The 14,661-nt window shown below is 40.5% G+C and overlaps 1 protein-coding gene across 13 annotated transcripts in view; it reads left to right on the forward strand.

The window, feature by feature from the left end:
- Positions 1-10,665, forward strand: part of MICAL2 (microtubule associated monooxygenase, calponin and LIM domain containing 2) — a 137,021-nt gene extending 126,356 nt beyond the window's left edge. For all 13 annotated transcript variants that reach the window (XM_030039316.2, XM_030039315.1, XM_030039313.1 and 10 more), the window contains 3 exons: positions 5,275-5,374; positions 6,623-6,696; positions 7,642-10,665. In XM_030039316.2, the coding sequence (XP_029895176.1) occupies positions 5,275-5,374; positions 6,623-6,696; positions 7,642-7,826 (359 nt within the window). In that variant the 3' untranslated portion in view covers positions 7,827-10,665. The remainder of the gene's footprint in view (positions 1-5,274; positions 5,375-6,622; positions 6,697-7,641) is intronic.
- The last annotated feature ends 3,996 nt before the right edge of the window (positions 10,666-14,661 follow it).

Here is a 14,661-nt window from a genome sequence, read left to right on the forward strand (position 1 = left end):
AGCCCGATGGCGAACGTGTCTTTATTTACCTCTGTTTTAGAAAGCTGAACCTCGTGCTTTCGTGACAGGCAGTTGCACAACACTGAAAACCTAGGTATGTTTTGGCACCTGATCTTGTTGTCTTAGCTAGGCAACCCAGCACAACCTCTACATGCTGGCTATTTTAATGCCATATTTCTTAGCAGTTATTGCCCCTATTCCAACACTGAACTAATCAGTTCAGCAAGAGAGCGTTTGCCCAACCTTTTATATTTTTAACTAATTTCCTATAATTGACAGTGCCAACCTATTTCAAATGTTATTGAAAAGGCTAGCATCTTTTTTTCTTAAATGGAAACATAACCTTTTATCAAATGACACTCACCTTACTGCCTGTGAGGAAGTCTGCTAAAAAGACTTTAAGGATTTGGAGTGTTAGCTTTTTTCTTTACTGCTAAGTTGTATAAGGGTGGCTGTTTTTTGGAAACCTCAAGAATACAGAGGGACAAGAGGCTTCTAGCTCTTGGGATAGACACCGAATACCAGGATAAATGGCCTAGAGCCACCTCTTGTTTTTGCTGTTTTGACAATCACATTTCCTAAAGAAGGCTGTCTGCCAAGAGATTGATGCTTCTCATTCTCTTTCCATCCTTAGTAATTGGATTGCCCTCATTAAGGTGAAAGTACTATTTTTTCTTCCTGTTGATTGTTTGTGTGTAGGTGGCCAGTTACAAATAGGGCAGATACTGAAATGTAGGATGTTACTGTCTCTCAATAACTCTTCTGGTGCGAAAGCATGAAGCTGTAAGTTTCCCAAACAAAATGTCAGTGCTTTGTTGCTTGTAATAACATACATGTAATGATGCAGGAATTGGTGAGTTTAATACTCTGTTCAACCTTCTTAAAAATAATGAGCATTGTTATTTAATGAATGACCAATGTTTATTAGGTTAAGTTGTATTTAAGCAGGTCTGCGCTTATGCAATTCAAGTGATTTAATAGGTATTATTAAGGTAATTAGAAAACGATCACAGTTCAGCAATAATATTGAGCTGCAAAGGTTGTGAATAACCAAATTTAGAGACAGGCCTGCAAACACTAGTCTTCAGTGACATTTACGCAACTCTCCTCTAATAATTCTGTAAGCCCGGGGTGAATGGCCCCTTTGTTAGGGGGAGTTATTCATTAGCTCCTCAACTGAATTAGAAGAGAACATGCGTGGGTGCAAAACAACTGCCATGAAGACTGATGAGCAAAATGAGGCTTTGATGATCTTCTAATTGTAGTGACAACAATTCATGCATTTTAAAAAAAAAAAAGAAATAATATCAGTCCTATGAATAATTTTTCATGTCCGTTATTCCCTTTATTCTGGTTCAAAATACCAAATAATAAATCACTGATGTACCGTTGTTTTGTTTTCCACTGACATTTGTGGAGGCTTATGGAGATCTTCTGCCTACAAGAAAATACAGAAATAAAAATCTTGAAACACATTTTCCACTGACATTAGCATAACCAAGCAGTTGACTAAACAAATCATGTAGAACGATGGTAAAGAGGAAAGTCTATGCTGAGAGAACATTAAGAAATCTCTCCATGTTTTGGAAGATGAACAAATATCTGCACATGTTGCAGCTAATTTTTTATTTCATAAGGACCATATCCAAGGTTTCTCAGACCTTTCAACAGAGTCAAAATAAATCAGTCGAAAACCTGTAGGAATAAGGAATATGAAGTTTAGCTGTTCCTAAAAAGGTGCAAACTGGCCGAGCCCCTTTTACTGTGTGACTGCTGTACGGAGGGACAGCGTAGCATCACTCTGGAGAACAGAAGGTTGAGGTTTAGAGAACAGTATTCAGTAAATACTCCTCTCCAGCCTGGCATTGTCTCAAAAGTGATGAAAATAGAAATAGCTATGGTGTAATTAGAAGAATATCTGATTTTCAAATGGGAGCTAGGTTAAAGGAGACTTGGGTAAACCAGGAAGTTTTGCTTTAGCAATGCTTTAAGAAAAAGCCAGCATGGCTCACAAAACAAAAAGTCACAAATTGTTTTCCCTCTAACCTTTGAAAAGATCTGTCGTACTGCATTACGCAAACGACTTCATTGGCTTGTTCTGCCCTTGGAAGGCATAAAAACACTCCATCAGACTTAAATAACTATTAACTTTATTATTAACAAACATTTGAGAAGTTCAGGGACAAAATGCCCCTGGGGACTCTTGGGGGGCATTCTGTGGGATGGAGGAGGCGGCAAAACAAGGGCTATTTTTATTTCAGTTTGCACTGAGGATTTTGCGAAAATGAGTGGCATTTTTGCAAAGTGCATTACACTTTGCTTACCTCAATCAACCTATGATGCATAGTCTTTTATTAGGGATATAAAGATTTTAAAGTGTAAAGAGGAAACATTAAAAAGAAGAATATTTTTGCCTAATCAAGAAAACAGCAAAAAGGGAATAGTAACCCTCTGTGTGTGTGCAGAACATACACATACCTGCAATTGCAATGTTTTTACTGACAGTAAGATAGATCAAATTTTGATGATAACTTCGTGTCCTGGTTTCAGCTGGGATAGAGTTAACTGTCTTCCTAGTAGCTGGTACAGTGCTATGTTTTGAGTTCAGTATGTGAAGAATGTTGATAACACTGATGTTTTCAGTTGTTGCTAAGTAGTGTTTAGTCTAAAGTCAAGGATTTTTCAGCTTCTCATGCCCAGCCAGCGAGAAAGCTGGAGGGGCACAAGAAGTTGGCACAGGACACAGCCAGGGCACCTGACCCAAACTGGCCAATGGGGTATTCCATACCATGGGATGTCCCATCCAGTATAGGAACTGGGAAGTGGGAGCAGGGAATCGCCGCTCGGGGACTGGCTGGGTGCCGGTCGGCGGGTGGTGAGCAATTGCACTGCGCATCATTTGTACATTCCAATCCTTTCATTATTGCTGTTGTCATTTTATTGGTGTTTTCATTATCATTATTAGTTTCTTCTTTTCTGTTCTTTTAAACTGTTCTTATCTCAACCCATGGGTTTTGCTTCTTTTCCCAATTTTCTCCCCCATCCCACTGGGTAGGGGGGAGAGAGTGAGTGGCTGCGTGGTGCTTAGCTGCTGGCTGGGGTTAAACCACGACACTTCAGATAGTGGCATATGAAGACATAAGGCTCTGAATACTGATGCTGCATCCCTGTATTAGATCTGTGAAAAGCCACCGTTGGCATGTCCCAGCGAGAACTGCTCCAGCAGTCACTCTGAGAAGATATTTTTTATCACCACTTGCTGACCTAGAAGGTCCCACAGGAACACATCCATTACTGCCAAGTTTTAATGGAATCAGGCAGAAATCAGACCAAGATTGCTCTTCCCTCTCCTGCTGCTTTATCCTCCCGTTTCATGGTAACTGCAGACTGGGGACAAATCCTAATGAGAAATCGCAGAACTGCACCTAAGACAGCGTGACTCCTGTCCTCGGTGTGGGGGCCCATGTAATTCCTCCGGCGCTGGCAGGAGGTGACCCAGGCTCTCTGGGATGACAGTGCCTGGTGAAGGCAGGCAAATGGGCTGGTGATCCCAAACACCCAACAATTTCCCTCCTGCTCAGGAAGATTGCTAAAGGGCTGCATTGGGTGAGATCATTACTGCCTAAAGGAGATGGGCTTTAAACTGCTGCTCTGGAGTGGAGTCAAATCCTGGCTTTCACAATAAAGTGAGGGACAGCTGAAGCAGTAGAGGCAAGAGGGTAATTCCTCAGGTTGATAACAAAGCATGTTTCAAAACTACAACAGAAAGGCATCCAAAACACTGCTGAACTGTCTAGGACTCTGGCTACTTCTTCACCTGGTAACCTAGTTGAATGATACTCTTGTAATTGTCATCTCTGGAGCTTGAACCTGAGAGCTTTGGGCTTAAATTTCAGCACTCTCAGTCATCTGAAATAAAGGTGCAGTCCTCTTAAAGTAGGAGAAATCACGTAAGTCTCCATCCACAGAAAATAGCTAGGCTGGTTTATGGGGTTTTTATGCTTGGTTATCTAGCAGCGTGATGCAAGGACTGAGGAGGAGAGAGCTGTGTTCCCCTGCCTGCTGGCAGCACCTCCTTCTGCTTTGTCCCAGGTCCGGCTGTCCCTGCCTCCAACACGGGGCTGCAGCGTGGTGGGGTGTGCAACTACCATGTGCTGAGGCAGGAGCACGGGCTGGCTCTTGGGTTTATGCTTCTGAAGGGGTCAGCGTGTCACCTAAATTGTTGCCTCAAGCCGGAGTACTGTAAGATATTTGCTTCCTACAAGTGATCACTATTTTGTGGCAACAGATGGCGGATGGGCAGAGCAGATGTTGTGGGAGGTGTGTTTGCCGTGCCATCGCTGCTGCTGTAATTCTGCACCAAAGGGTGGTGGAGTGGTTTTGTTTTGTGAAGAAAATGAATGGAAAACGTGAAGCGATGAGCATGTTAAAAAAAGGGCAGTGAGGAAAAGAAATACATATGTGCTCTGACTTGCCGCTTGAAAACACACAGGGTTTCTTCATTGCCAAAGATCTTTGTACAGATGGCATTTTAGGAGCAGTAAAGGCCCTCACCTGGTGAAAGGGAAATCTGTCCTGCTCTTCAGCAAGGCAGAGTCAAGCTGTGAGCTCTTTGAGAGAGACCATCTCAAGTTTCACGTCTGTATAGTGCCTACCAGTGATGCCCTAGCCCAAAGTGTTACAAAACCATGCAGTAATAATACATTTGTCCTGTCCCACAGCCTTTCCTGTCATTCAAAGCAGATGCAGATTTAGAGGCCAGTTGGCAAATGAATGAAAATTTGTAGAGGATTTGATTGTGCGTCTGATGCCCACTGGAAGCAGGGACTAACTTGATACTTGCCAGCATGTACATCCTGAAGTCAGATTGTGTTAATGGGATATCCGTTTATACATATAGTTCAGCTGTTGGGAGTCCAGTATCAACAGAGAAACTATGTTATCAAAGGCAGGACTAAGAGAAAGAAAAACTGCACATTAAAAGAAGAAAGGCTATATGATTATTTGAAAGAAAAAACTTAACTTCCAAAACAAAAGTAGTTTTAAATCTAATGCATTTTTAACTGCAATAAACTACAACATACAACCAAATGGAGACAAGAATGTTATACGTATTTTACCCAGACATTACAGATATAAGTTACATACAGCAAAAAAAATCTACATTTGAACTCACCTGGGCTTACAAATGAGGACTATTTAAAGTGAACTTAAGCGGTAAGAGCACTGGAAGGAAAGCTGATAATGCACACTTAAGTCTCCTATTTTAAACAGATTCAGGCACGAAGGACGAAACTCAGATGCTACATGAATGGTTTCAGCTGGTCCTGGAGAAGAATAAATTAATGCGTTATGAGTCTGAACTCCTGATTATGTAAGTAAGGACAAGCATTAGTACTAAAGATGGGGAGGGGAGAGGAGAAAAGTGTATTCATAATACACCCAAACACCTTGCCGCGTGCTGCAGTTTGAGACTGTCATGGAATAAACGTATTCAGAGTAGCTACAATCTGTTTTGAACACAGATTTTAGGTTGAGCCCTCCTAGTCCCTCCCTCCCACAGTGGTTCAATTATTTCAATCCTACATGATACTCTAAACGAGTAGTGCATATAGATGCTCTGCCTTTACATAATGTGGGTCTAATGAACACTTGGGCACTTTCTCCTGTGGAAGAAAAATAGTCTGACAAATTTATCTTGGTTTTTATTGGGCATAGGAGAAAAGATCCAGGAATTCACCACAGCAATGAAACAAGCAGATACACCAAGCAAATAAAAACCACCTCAGATGCCACTGTTTGTGGCTGATGGAAACAATATTGGCTGTAGCTCTCTCACCTTGCCTCTGTGGAAACGCACTCAACAGATAGGCGGAGGTGACTCTCAGCTATTTTCTCCACTATTTCTGGGCAATGTGGGAAAGTGATGAGAGCTGCAGCAGTCATGACTCACCCCTGGATTTCACACCAGTGCAGGCTGCTCCTTGCCAGTTATCGTTTCCATATCACTTACTCAGCCCCCCATGCTGTGTGCAGGGCTCCAGTCCAGCCACTAGCTCCAGCCACACCCCAGTTTCTCCCCAGCTGTGCTGATGCTGCCAGGGACCAAACCTTTTCTTTCCCCTTCGATTGTCCTCGAGTGTTGTGGTAGCAATGCTTCCTGCTCGCACTGCCTGCAAAGCAGAGTTAAAAACACAAAAGCAGGCTGTTTTTAGCACTGCAGGACACAAAATGTTGTTGTCTGGGTGCGTTCACGTGTGTTCATTCCCTTGCCTCGGGACCTGTTCCTGTGCAGAGGGTCTGGCAGGGCCCTTCGTGTGGGGGAGCGTTCAGTCCTATTCAGAATCGTGTTGTGGGTACCACCAACGAAGCACAGCTGGCCAAAGCCTTAAGTGTTGTGATGTATGAGGGAGCTTAATCTGATACAGAGTGCAAAAGGTGGTAGTGGGACTTCTGGCATTGCTGTGGCAATATAGGCACAGGCAAAGCTTTTAGCCTTGACTGCCCATGAGGAGAAAATACTGGATAAAGAGAACGCAGAATTTCTTGGTTGAAATAATATTAACATATGTGTCTCTATTGAAAAAAGCTTACTCTCCAACGTGCTTTTTATTGTACCTAGAGCCCAAGAGCTAGAACTGGAGGACCACCAAAGCAGGTTGGAACAAAAGCTGAGGGAGAAAATGGCCATTGATGGTAAGTCAAAGGGGAGAGTATGCTCCAGCCCACAGTGATAAACCATGCTCATGAGTCCCTGCTTGCTCCAATAAGGTCTAGAGGGGCTGAGGCTCTTCCTCCTGTGCTCTTCTGCGAGTGCAGCTCGGCCAGCAAAATGCAACTTGTGAGATCTTCTCATCTGACTTCTAGTCAAGACAGCTAAGCTAACCCATCCAGTTTTACACTGAACTGGATCAGAAGCACTCGCACATGTAATTCCACTAATTGTGCTGTGCAGGCAGCAACATCCAACTAACATGTGATGATGAGCAGCAAGAGAAAGTAATTTCTTCCACCACCTACCTAAACACAAAAGAGGTTATCTGCTTTTACGTTAACTGTAGCATTACTGGTTACTGCGGTATTTTGGAACTGCTTTTACGTACTTGGGATTACAGTTTGGGCTTGTCCTTTCATTTGGTATTAGAAAAGAGAGCATGGGAAGGAGGAATGCAGGGAGAAGCGGGGGGGGGGGTTACAATAGCACTGAATACTCCAAAATATCCTGTTGTGTTCTAAGCGTGTGGATTGTGAGTGAGGGCAGTTTTCAATACTTTTTGTGAAAAACACCTTCCATTTTCTTACAGGTACTACATTTCATGGTTGGGCTTTTTACCTTGTATAAACTAAATTCAAACTCCAGCTTAAATGTTTTTACAAAACAAGTAGTGCTCTTTCTACCCCTTCCCGTCTAAGTTTTGCTAAAAGATCTACTCTAGACATTAGAAGCCTTAGTGGTCAACCTTAAATGGCCCAAATGCAAGAGAAATTTTCCCTGAGCTGTAACATGAAAAATATTAACTGCTATTGAATTAATTTGTCATTGACTATAGTATTAATTCAACCTGTACACCAACAGTTAAAATGCAAAGCATAACAACAGAGTGATCTGGATTTTAACCTCTTTGTTTTGTGATCTTTTAGACAGCCTTAAAGATGACATGGATCTGAATGAGGAGGATGAAATTTTTACTGAGATGATGAAAGTGGTTGAAGAAAGGGACAAACTTGTGTCTACCTTAGAGGAGCAGAGAGTGAAAGAAAAAGCAGAAGACCAGCACTTTGAAAGCATTATATTATCTAGAGGCTATCAGCTGAGCAGGATTTAAACAGCCACATGCAAATAAACATGATTTCAGCAACATCTGTAATCATGGAGATACAGTCTTCTGAAAAATGAAGGAATTCAAATTTAATATCAGTTTATTTGGGAAACATGTTGTTTTGTTATCGAAAGCTCATAAGCAGTTCTTTTGCTCATACTGGAGTGAGTCATGTCACTATCAGCTTAAAGGATCACCAAAATAGAGAATAGGACTGAATTTACCTGTCTGATGGGCATCAGGGTCTGTGAAAGGGAAATCAGAGCTCTGTTGTTTTCTTGGAATTTTATTTTAATGCTGAGAATAGAGTTCCTGAGAAACATGATGACATAATTTAGTATTTTTGAGATGGCATTGCTTCCATCTGTCTGAATCTGTATGTGGTTTTGTTAATATTTTGGCACAGCCAACCCATGTTGAACTATTTAAAGGTCAGAAAGCAAGCATCTCATATAAAAATAAGGTTAATTTTTATTTCTGGTGGAGGAAGGGTCATTTGACTAATAACTGCATATAAGCACTCATTAAAACCACTGTAAATGCAATGTCAGAAATTAATTTTCCAGGAATTGGTAAATTTTAGTGCACTGTGAATTTTTGGACAAGAAGTTAAAGCAATATTAAATCCCTATGTTTTCTAAAATGGTAAAGGATTATCAAAGGGGTGACTATCCTTAAGACTGTTGCATGCTCAAAAAAGCTTTTGTATGTCACAGATTAAAGTCTTCTCTAAAATATGCTAAAAGATAATTTAAAAATAGTAATCCAGATTAACTGCTTTACAATTGCTTGATAAAATACATCACAACTAGTATCATAGGATGTGATGAGTGGTGTAGCAGTTAAACATCTCCCTGAGTATAATTCCTCAAAAGGGTTGCAAAAAATGTTGAGTTTGTAATGTCAACATTTGATAGAAAAAGTTGTGGGTATATTTAAACTATATTTATCTTGTTGCTCAAGAATATATATGCATATTTTTTTCTTAAGGGAACTATATCCTATCTTTTTTTGTACATGCATTTGTAGATACTGGCAAAGCAGATGTGCAGAAACTCTCCTTAGTATTTGGTGTAGTTTAAGTACTTTCTTAAATCTGAGAGTATTCCCAACTGTATGTATGATGCACTACATTTTCAAACTGAAAAAACAAGGAGAAACTGAAAGACTGTTTCTTTTTTAATATCATTTTACCTCATGCTCTGAGAAGATTTGATGTTCTCGTTATTTCGTGAATGGTGCTAATTTGCAGCAGTTGCCTATGGTACAGTCAAAGCTAGAAGCATTCCTGTTCCAAAAGCTTTAAACTAAAAAACCTCTTGGTAAGTACTTGTAGGGTAACAGACACACTGGATCCTGTCACAGTCATTTATAAATGATCTTAAGTTTTTGCTGTGTTGTAAGAAATTTAAAATGCCCTTTCTAAAGATAAAAGCAAGATTTTACTATTGACCACAGATAAATAATATACCTCTCTTAGTGCAAGGAATATACTATTGTTCTGCAATATTTATGTATTTATATTTATTTATTAGACTGTTTAAAGAGGATAAGAGTGTCTGGTTACATTTTACAGTTTGGATGTGGTCTCTGATTTTGATTGATAAATGTGTATTTCTAACAGCTATATGTAAGTAAAGCTGTGCATAGTAGAGTAGATAGCTTTATCGATTTGGTAAATAATCAGTAATAAAATATGACTTAAGATTTTTAAACAATGTTCTTGGTTACCATAACTTGAAGGGCTACCCTTAAAGCATAGCACGTAGGGCTTTAACAATATAATTTGTCTTTCATCGCAGTGGAAGGACATAGCAGAATCCTTGTATATGTTCCAAAATTACCATCAGACTTTTTTTTTCCTGTCCTTCATAGGCTGAGCATACCTGATCTTCAGATTACATTTTTATTGAGATGGATTGCAGTGATTGATTTTTAAACTAACTTAAGATTGACATGAAGTAGGAGCAGGCAGAGCAGCAATAAATATTTTAATTTTCTCTGTTGAGATCTGCTGGTATTTCCAGTTTTGTGGAGAAAATTTCTGGATTTTATCACTGTTCCCAGCAGGCTCAGGTAATCCTATAGAACAAGACTGTCTAGAACATCTGTCAGTTTTCTGTAGAAAATGGAGAGTCATAATGCTTTCAAGGTATTTTAAAAAAAAAAAAAGTTTTAAAGCAAACTTCTTAGTGCTTTGGACAGGAGGGGAATTCAGCAGAAACCTCCAGTTATATCAGTCAAAGATTATTTTTCTCACCTCACTTTTACGATCTAAAAAGTCCATTCACCTTCGTGTTGCTGCTGTACAAAGAGGAAGAGGAAGGGCAGCCTCAGAGAAACACGATGCCCCTAGTCCTGAGGAGGAGATTGCTCTCCTCTACCAAAGTCCAGCCTGCTTGCCCAGGGGAGATGGACACACTGCGATCAGTCAGGTTCAGGTTGCTCTGAACTGTAAATAAACCCTGAGATTTCAGTTTACAGCAGATACCTGTTTGGCTATAAAACCAAATGCGAAAGGGTGCTTTCCTCTTAGCTCCAAAGATTTGAGTTCTTGAGAGTATTAGCGTCAACAGAAGCTGAGGGCCATCAGCATTTTATGGACCTCAAAAATATTCTTTGCTAAAAAGATACTTTTCTGGATGCCATGTGGTCATAACACATGCTCCACCCAAACCTGTGTGTCCGCTCTTGGGTGGAAAAAGCTGTCAGGCTACTGTTACCCTGCCTGATATTAAGTACCTCACAAGATTAGATCCAAAAATGAACTGTAGAAGTGATTTAGAAAAAAAAAAAATACTCTTAAGTCATTTAAAGCAGGTCTTCATGTATCGTGAGAGTAGAGGAGGAAGGAAAAAAAAGAGAAGCTATGTGCAGTGTTCACAGGTCAATTTAATATGGTTGGCTTGTATTGGAAATGTATTTAAACATTGGTTTGGTTATGAGTCGTCTTTTCTGTAAATTCACTCACAAACTTATAATAGATTTGTTCATTTTTAAGTCCTTGGCACTGTTGTTTTTGGGTGTAATATGATGTGCTGGACCGTATTGACTGTCTAAATGGACTAGATGTGAGCAATTTTCTATCTGAAAAAAATAAAATTATATCTCACTCTCTGAAGTCCCTGAATCATTTCCATAGTAACTTCTCTCCACCGATATCTACAATGTAATAATGTGTGTCTAGGAAAGATCTATAGGTAAGAAATTATGTTTCTTAATTCATATACCGGTAAGTAAATCACGCTGTCTTGCAGTTCACAGGTGTGTTGTATAGTTTAGGAATAATGACATTCTGAAGTTAGAGGGCATTTGACTCTACCTTTAACACAAGAGGTTGCGAACTCCAGAAGATCAACAACTTCCTCACGTTCTTACATAGGAATTCACCACCTAATTTCGTTAGGCATGACATACGAATTATAACACCTCTTTGAAGACCTGAAGGAAAAGTGTCACTGCATGGATCACTAAGAATTGGTGATCAAAACCTTAATTGCCAATTTTCAAATGCCACTAATCTTACTTCTATCAGGTTATTTTGTTTTGCTGCTTTCTACCAGTGGGAAAGCCTTACAGAGCAATCAACATGCTCGGGATGAGAGAAGCAGATAAGCAAGATTTGGGCTTATGTTAGTGCCTGCATCATTGTCCCCTGCTCAATGACTCTGAACTGATGGATAGTTCTCTTCTCTTCAGAGGACAGATGGACAGCTGCTTCTCTTCAGAGGTCAAGGTAATTTTTGGCGTATTTGAACTGAGGTTTTTCTTCTACTGTCATGTCCTTTCCCCTCCATCTTGTGTGCCTCAGAGGCAGATGAGCATGGTGGTGACTCCTCTGATAATACCACACATAAATTCTCAGGACTGCACAGGAATTAACTGCCTGCTGGCTTTATTGGAAGTAATACATCAAACTTTTATCTGCGTTCAAAACCTTGAGGCCACGTTGACTTCTCAGCCAACTGGTCAACAGCTGGAGGACTTGGCTGGCCCACGAGTAGGATGTGGGTAGAAATGCCACCACAGGACTTTACTGAGGCCCGCCTCCTGTTCACAGCACACGCACACCCTTGTCCCCTCTTCAAAAGATCATAGGTCTAAAGAAAATCAGTTGTACAAGAAATTCAGGAAAAGGATTTTTTAAGCCATTATTTGACTCAAGATCAATCCATTTGCCCCCAAGGTAAAGGAAAGCCTCCCTGATTTTTAGGGTATTTGGCCAGGTTTCTCTGGGCACAGGAAACAAACTTAGAGGTCTTGTGCTTTGAAACCTCTGCTTTTTAGCCCGATGCATATCTGATTTCGACTAAGGATTTCACTTCAGTTCAGTAGTCTCTTTGCAGAAAGATATACTCTGTTTTCTTTCATGCTTGAGGAAGTAACAGGATGTGGCTTAGCAGATTGGAGATTCTGTACATTTTTTAAGACTTTGCTACTGTTAAGACCTAAAACTGTCTCTGCTGGCTTTTGCATGGACCATACAGTTTTTGCATAGTTTAGCACGATGGATTTACCACGTTAGCATGCAAATACTACCCTTGCAGTCTTCATGGGAGCCGCATCTCATGAACGTAGGTCCTGGCAAATACTTTGTGATGAGTTAAGGTATTTGCTGGATTTCACCTAAATCTCTTTGCCTAGTATTTATGAACAAATTGTGGTTTCTCCTGTTGATTCTAATGAACTATGAAAAGAGACCTGGTGGCCCTGCATGCCAGCAATGCGCTTGCTGGAATAGTCCTGTAACACAGATGTACAAAATTACAGGCACAAGTGAAGCTTATTAAGAAAAAAATCATAACATTGTTTTCTTTCTAAAACTATCTCAAGAAGGCCAGATGTAAATACAGGTAAACTTGGCCTGCTATTTATAAATAACTGACTGATGGAACAACATGTTATCAGAAGCATTAAATACCAGGATGATGTTCTCATCTTACTGAAAATTTTAAAACCCACTTTCTTTCCTTTGAAACTTTCCAAATAATTAATCTCTGTGACTGTATACAACATATTATCTTTTGTCTTTCATGTGCATTTTTTCCTCATTGCATGTTAGTCTATCTTTTTTGCTCCTTGATGTACAACAAAAAATACATTGTACTTTTAAAGAATCTGCTTGAAAATACTCTGATACTTTTATGAAACTATGTTAGTTTATTATTTGTTATACTATTTATTTAAAGAGAAGATTCTTATCCCAAAAAAGTTACAAGTTGAGTAGAAATCATAGCTCTTTTTTAAATTCAAGCATAAGCATATGCTCAATCTTAAATTCACCTTGCGGGCTGGAAACAAATTTATCCTCAGATGTGAGTTTTAGATGACGGTGGCAATGAAAATTTGGAGTCCTTCTACCCCGATAATGATGTTTTCTGCTGTTATAATGTAGCCCCGTCGGGATGACCAGTCAGCCCTGGGCCTGTCTTACAGGGTCTGAAATCACGTGCAGCAAAGTCCTTTGGGATGTCTAAACGTCCTTGTATGGGTGCGGAGTGAGGCGTGGAGGTACAATGCCGGCCTTCTCCCTGCGCTGCCTCTCCCAGCCCCGTGGAGAGGAGCGGGGCTTCCCGGGGGCACTCAACACCACTTTCCTGCAGGCGGGGCTGGCGGCGGCTCGTGCTTCCCAGCCTCCTGGGGTGCCAGCGTGGGCCGCGGCCTCGCCTCCCCTGCCAGAGCTCTTATCTCCAGGTATTTTGGGGCACTCTCCGGAAAATCCCAATCAAGCAATAGATGTTAAACATCCACAAAGTAACCTGGATGGAAATGCCTTCTTTTCTAAGGAGGCTCTTTTACTGTGCTGTTAACTATTACTCAGGGTGGGGCAGGCGTGTTCAGCAGTTAACCACACAGAATTGGCGGGTCAGTAGAAGGCTGACTGCAAGTACTTAAAAAAATAAAAAGGGTAGACTTCGGACTAGTTCTGTTCTTCCTGAGGCCAGTGAAGGGTGTTACTGTAGGCAATCACGGCAATAGCAGTAGGTCCATAGAGCATTTTTGAAAATTCCCCTTTCGTTCTTTAAATGACCAAATGATCAAAAGGCTAGAGCAGAGGTACACCTAGGAGAAGAATGCTAGGAGAAAACTCTAAGACAAATGAATAATTTATTGTACAGCCTTAACCAGCTTGGCTGCCGCTGTGGTCTTTCTTACTTAGCCTAGCCTGTGGTTGGTATACTGCGTACCCTGTCTCTTCTGCCTCATGCGGAAAGTAAGACTCTGTTTGTGATCGTTCTGAGTCCCATAGTAAAAGAAATAAAAACCAGGTGTGCATGGACAGATATGCAGGTGAGTAAGAATTATTTGAAGTATGTGGATTTAGCCTTCTTTTATTGCCTGGCAAAAGGCAATACAATATATGATCAGGATACAATTAATTTGAGCTACTGGTTGGCTCATCTGTAAGATCAAGGTGCTGACAGGGAGCACCGTGAGAGCTCTCGTGGTTTGCTCCAGATTTCTATATGCCAGATGCAGCGGGGCCAGCCTGAATGGCAGTCTGCTGACTACTGTGTCCTGTGCGTGAGCATGATCGTGAAAGTATTTCACGATCATGGAGCATGATCATGAAAGTATTCAATTATCAAATATAAAGCAGAGCAAAAACCTAGCCAAACAAAAATCCCCACCGAATTTCTATTACTGCAGCTTTTATTTGTGGTTAAAATACTGTATAAATAAGAACAAGGCATTTAAAATCAATGTTCCTATATCTGCCATAACTTAGACCTTGTGCATATCTATAAGGCCTTTTGTGCTGAATGCAATACTTATTTAAGGTCATTGACCATATATATTCCCAGATCAAAAGAAAAAAAGTAGCATATATAGTTCTAAA

The sequence above is a fragment of the Aquila chrysaetos genome, chromosome 16 (assembly GCF_900496995.4).
Source record: "Aquila chrysaetos chrysaetos chromosome 16, bAquChr1.4, whole genome shotgun sequence".
In the NCBI taxonomy this organism is placed as follows: Eukaryota; Metazoa; Chordata; class Aves; order Accipitriformes; family Accipitridae; genus Aquila; species Aquila chrysaetos.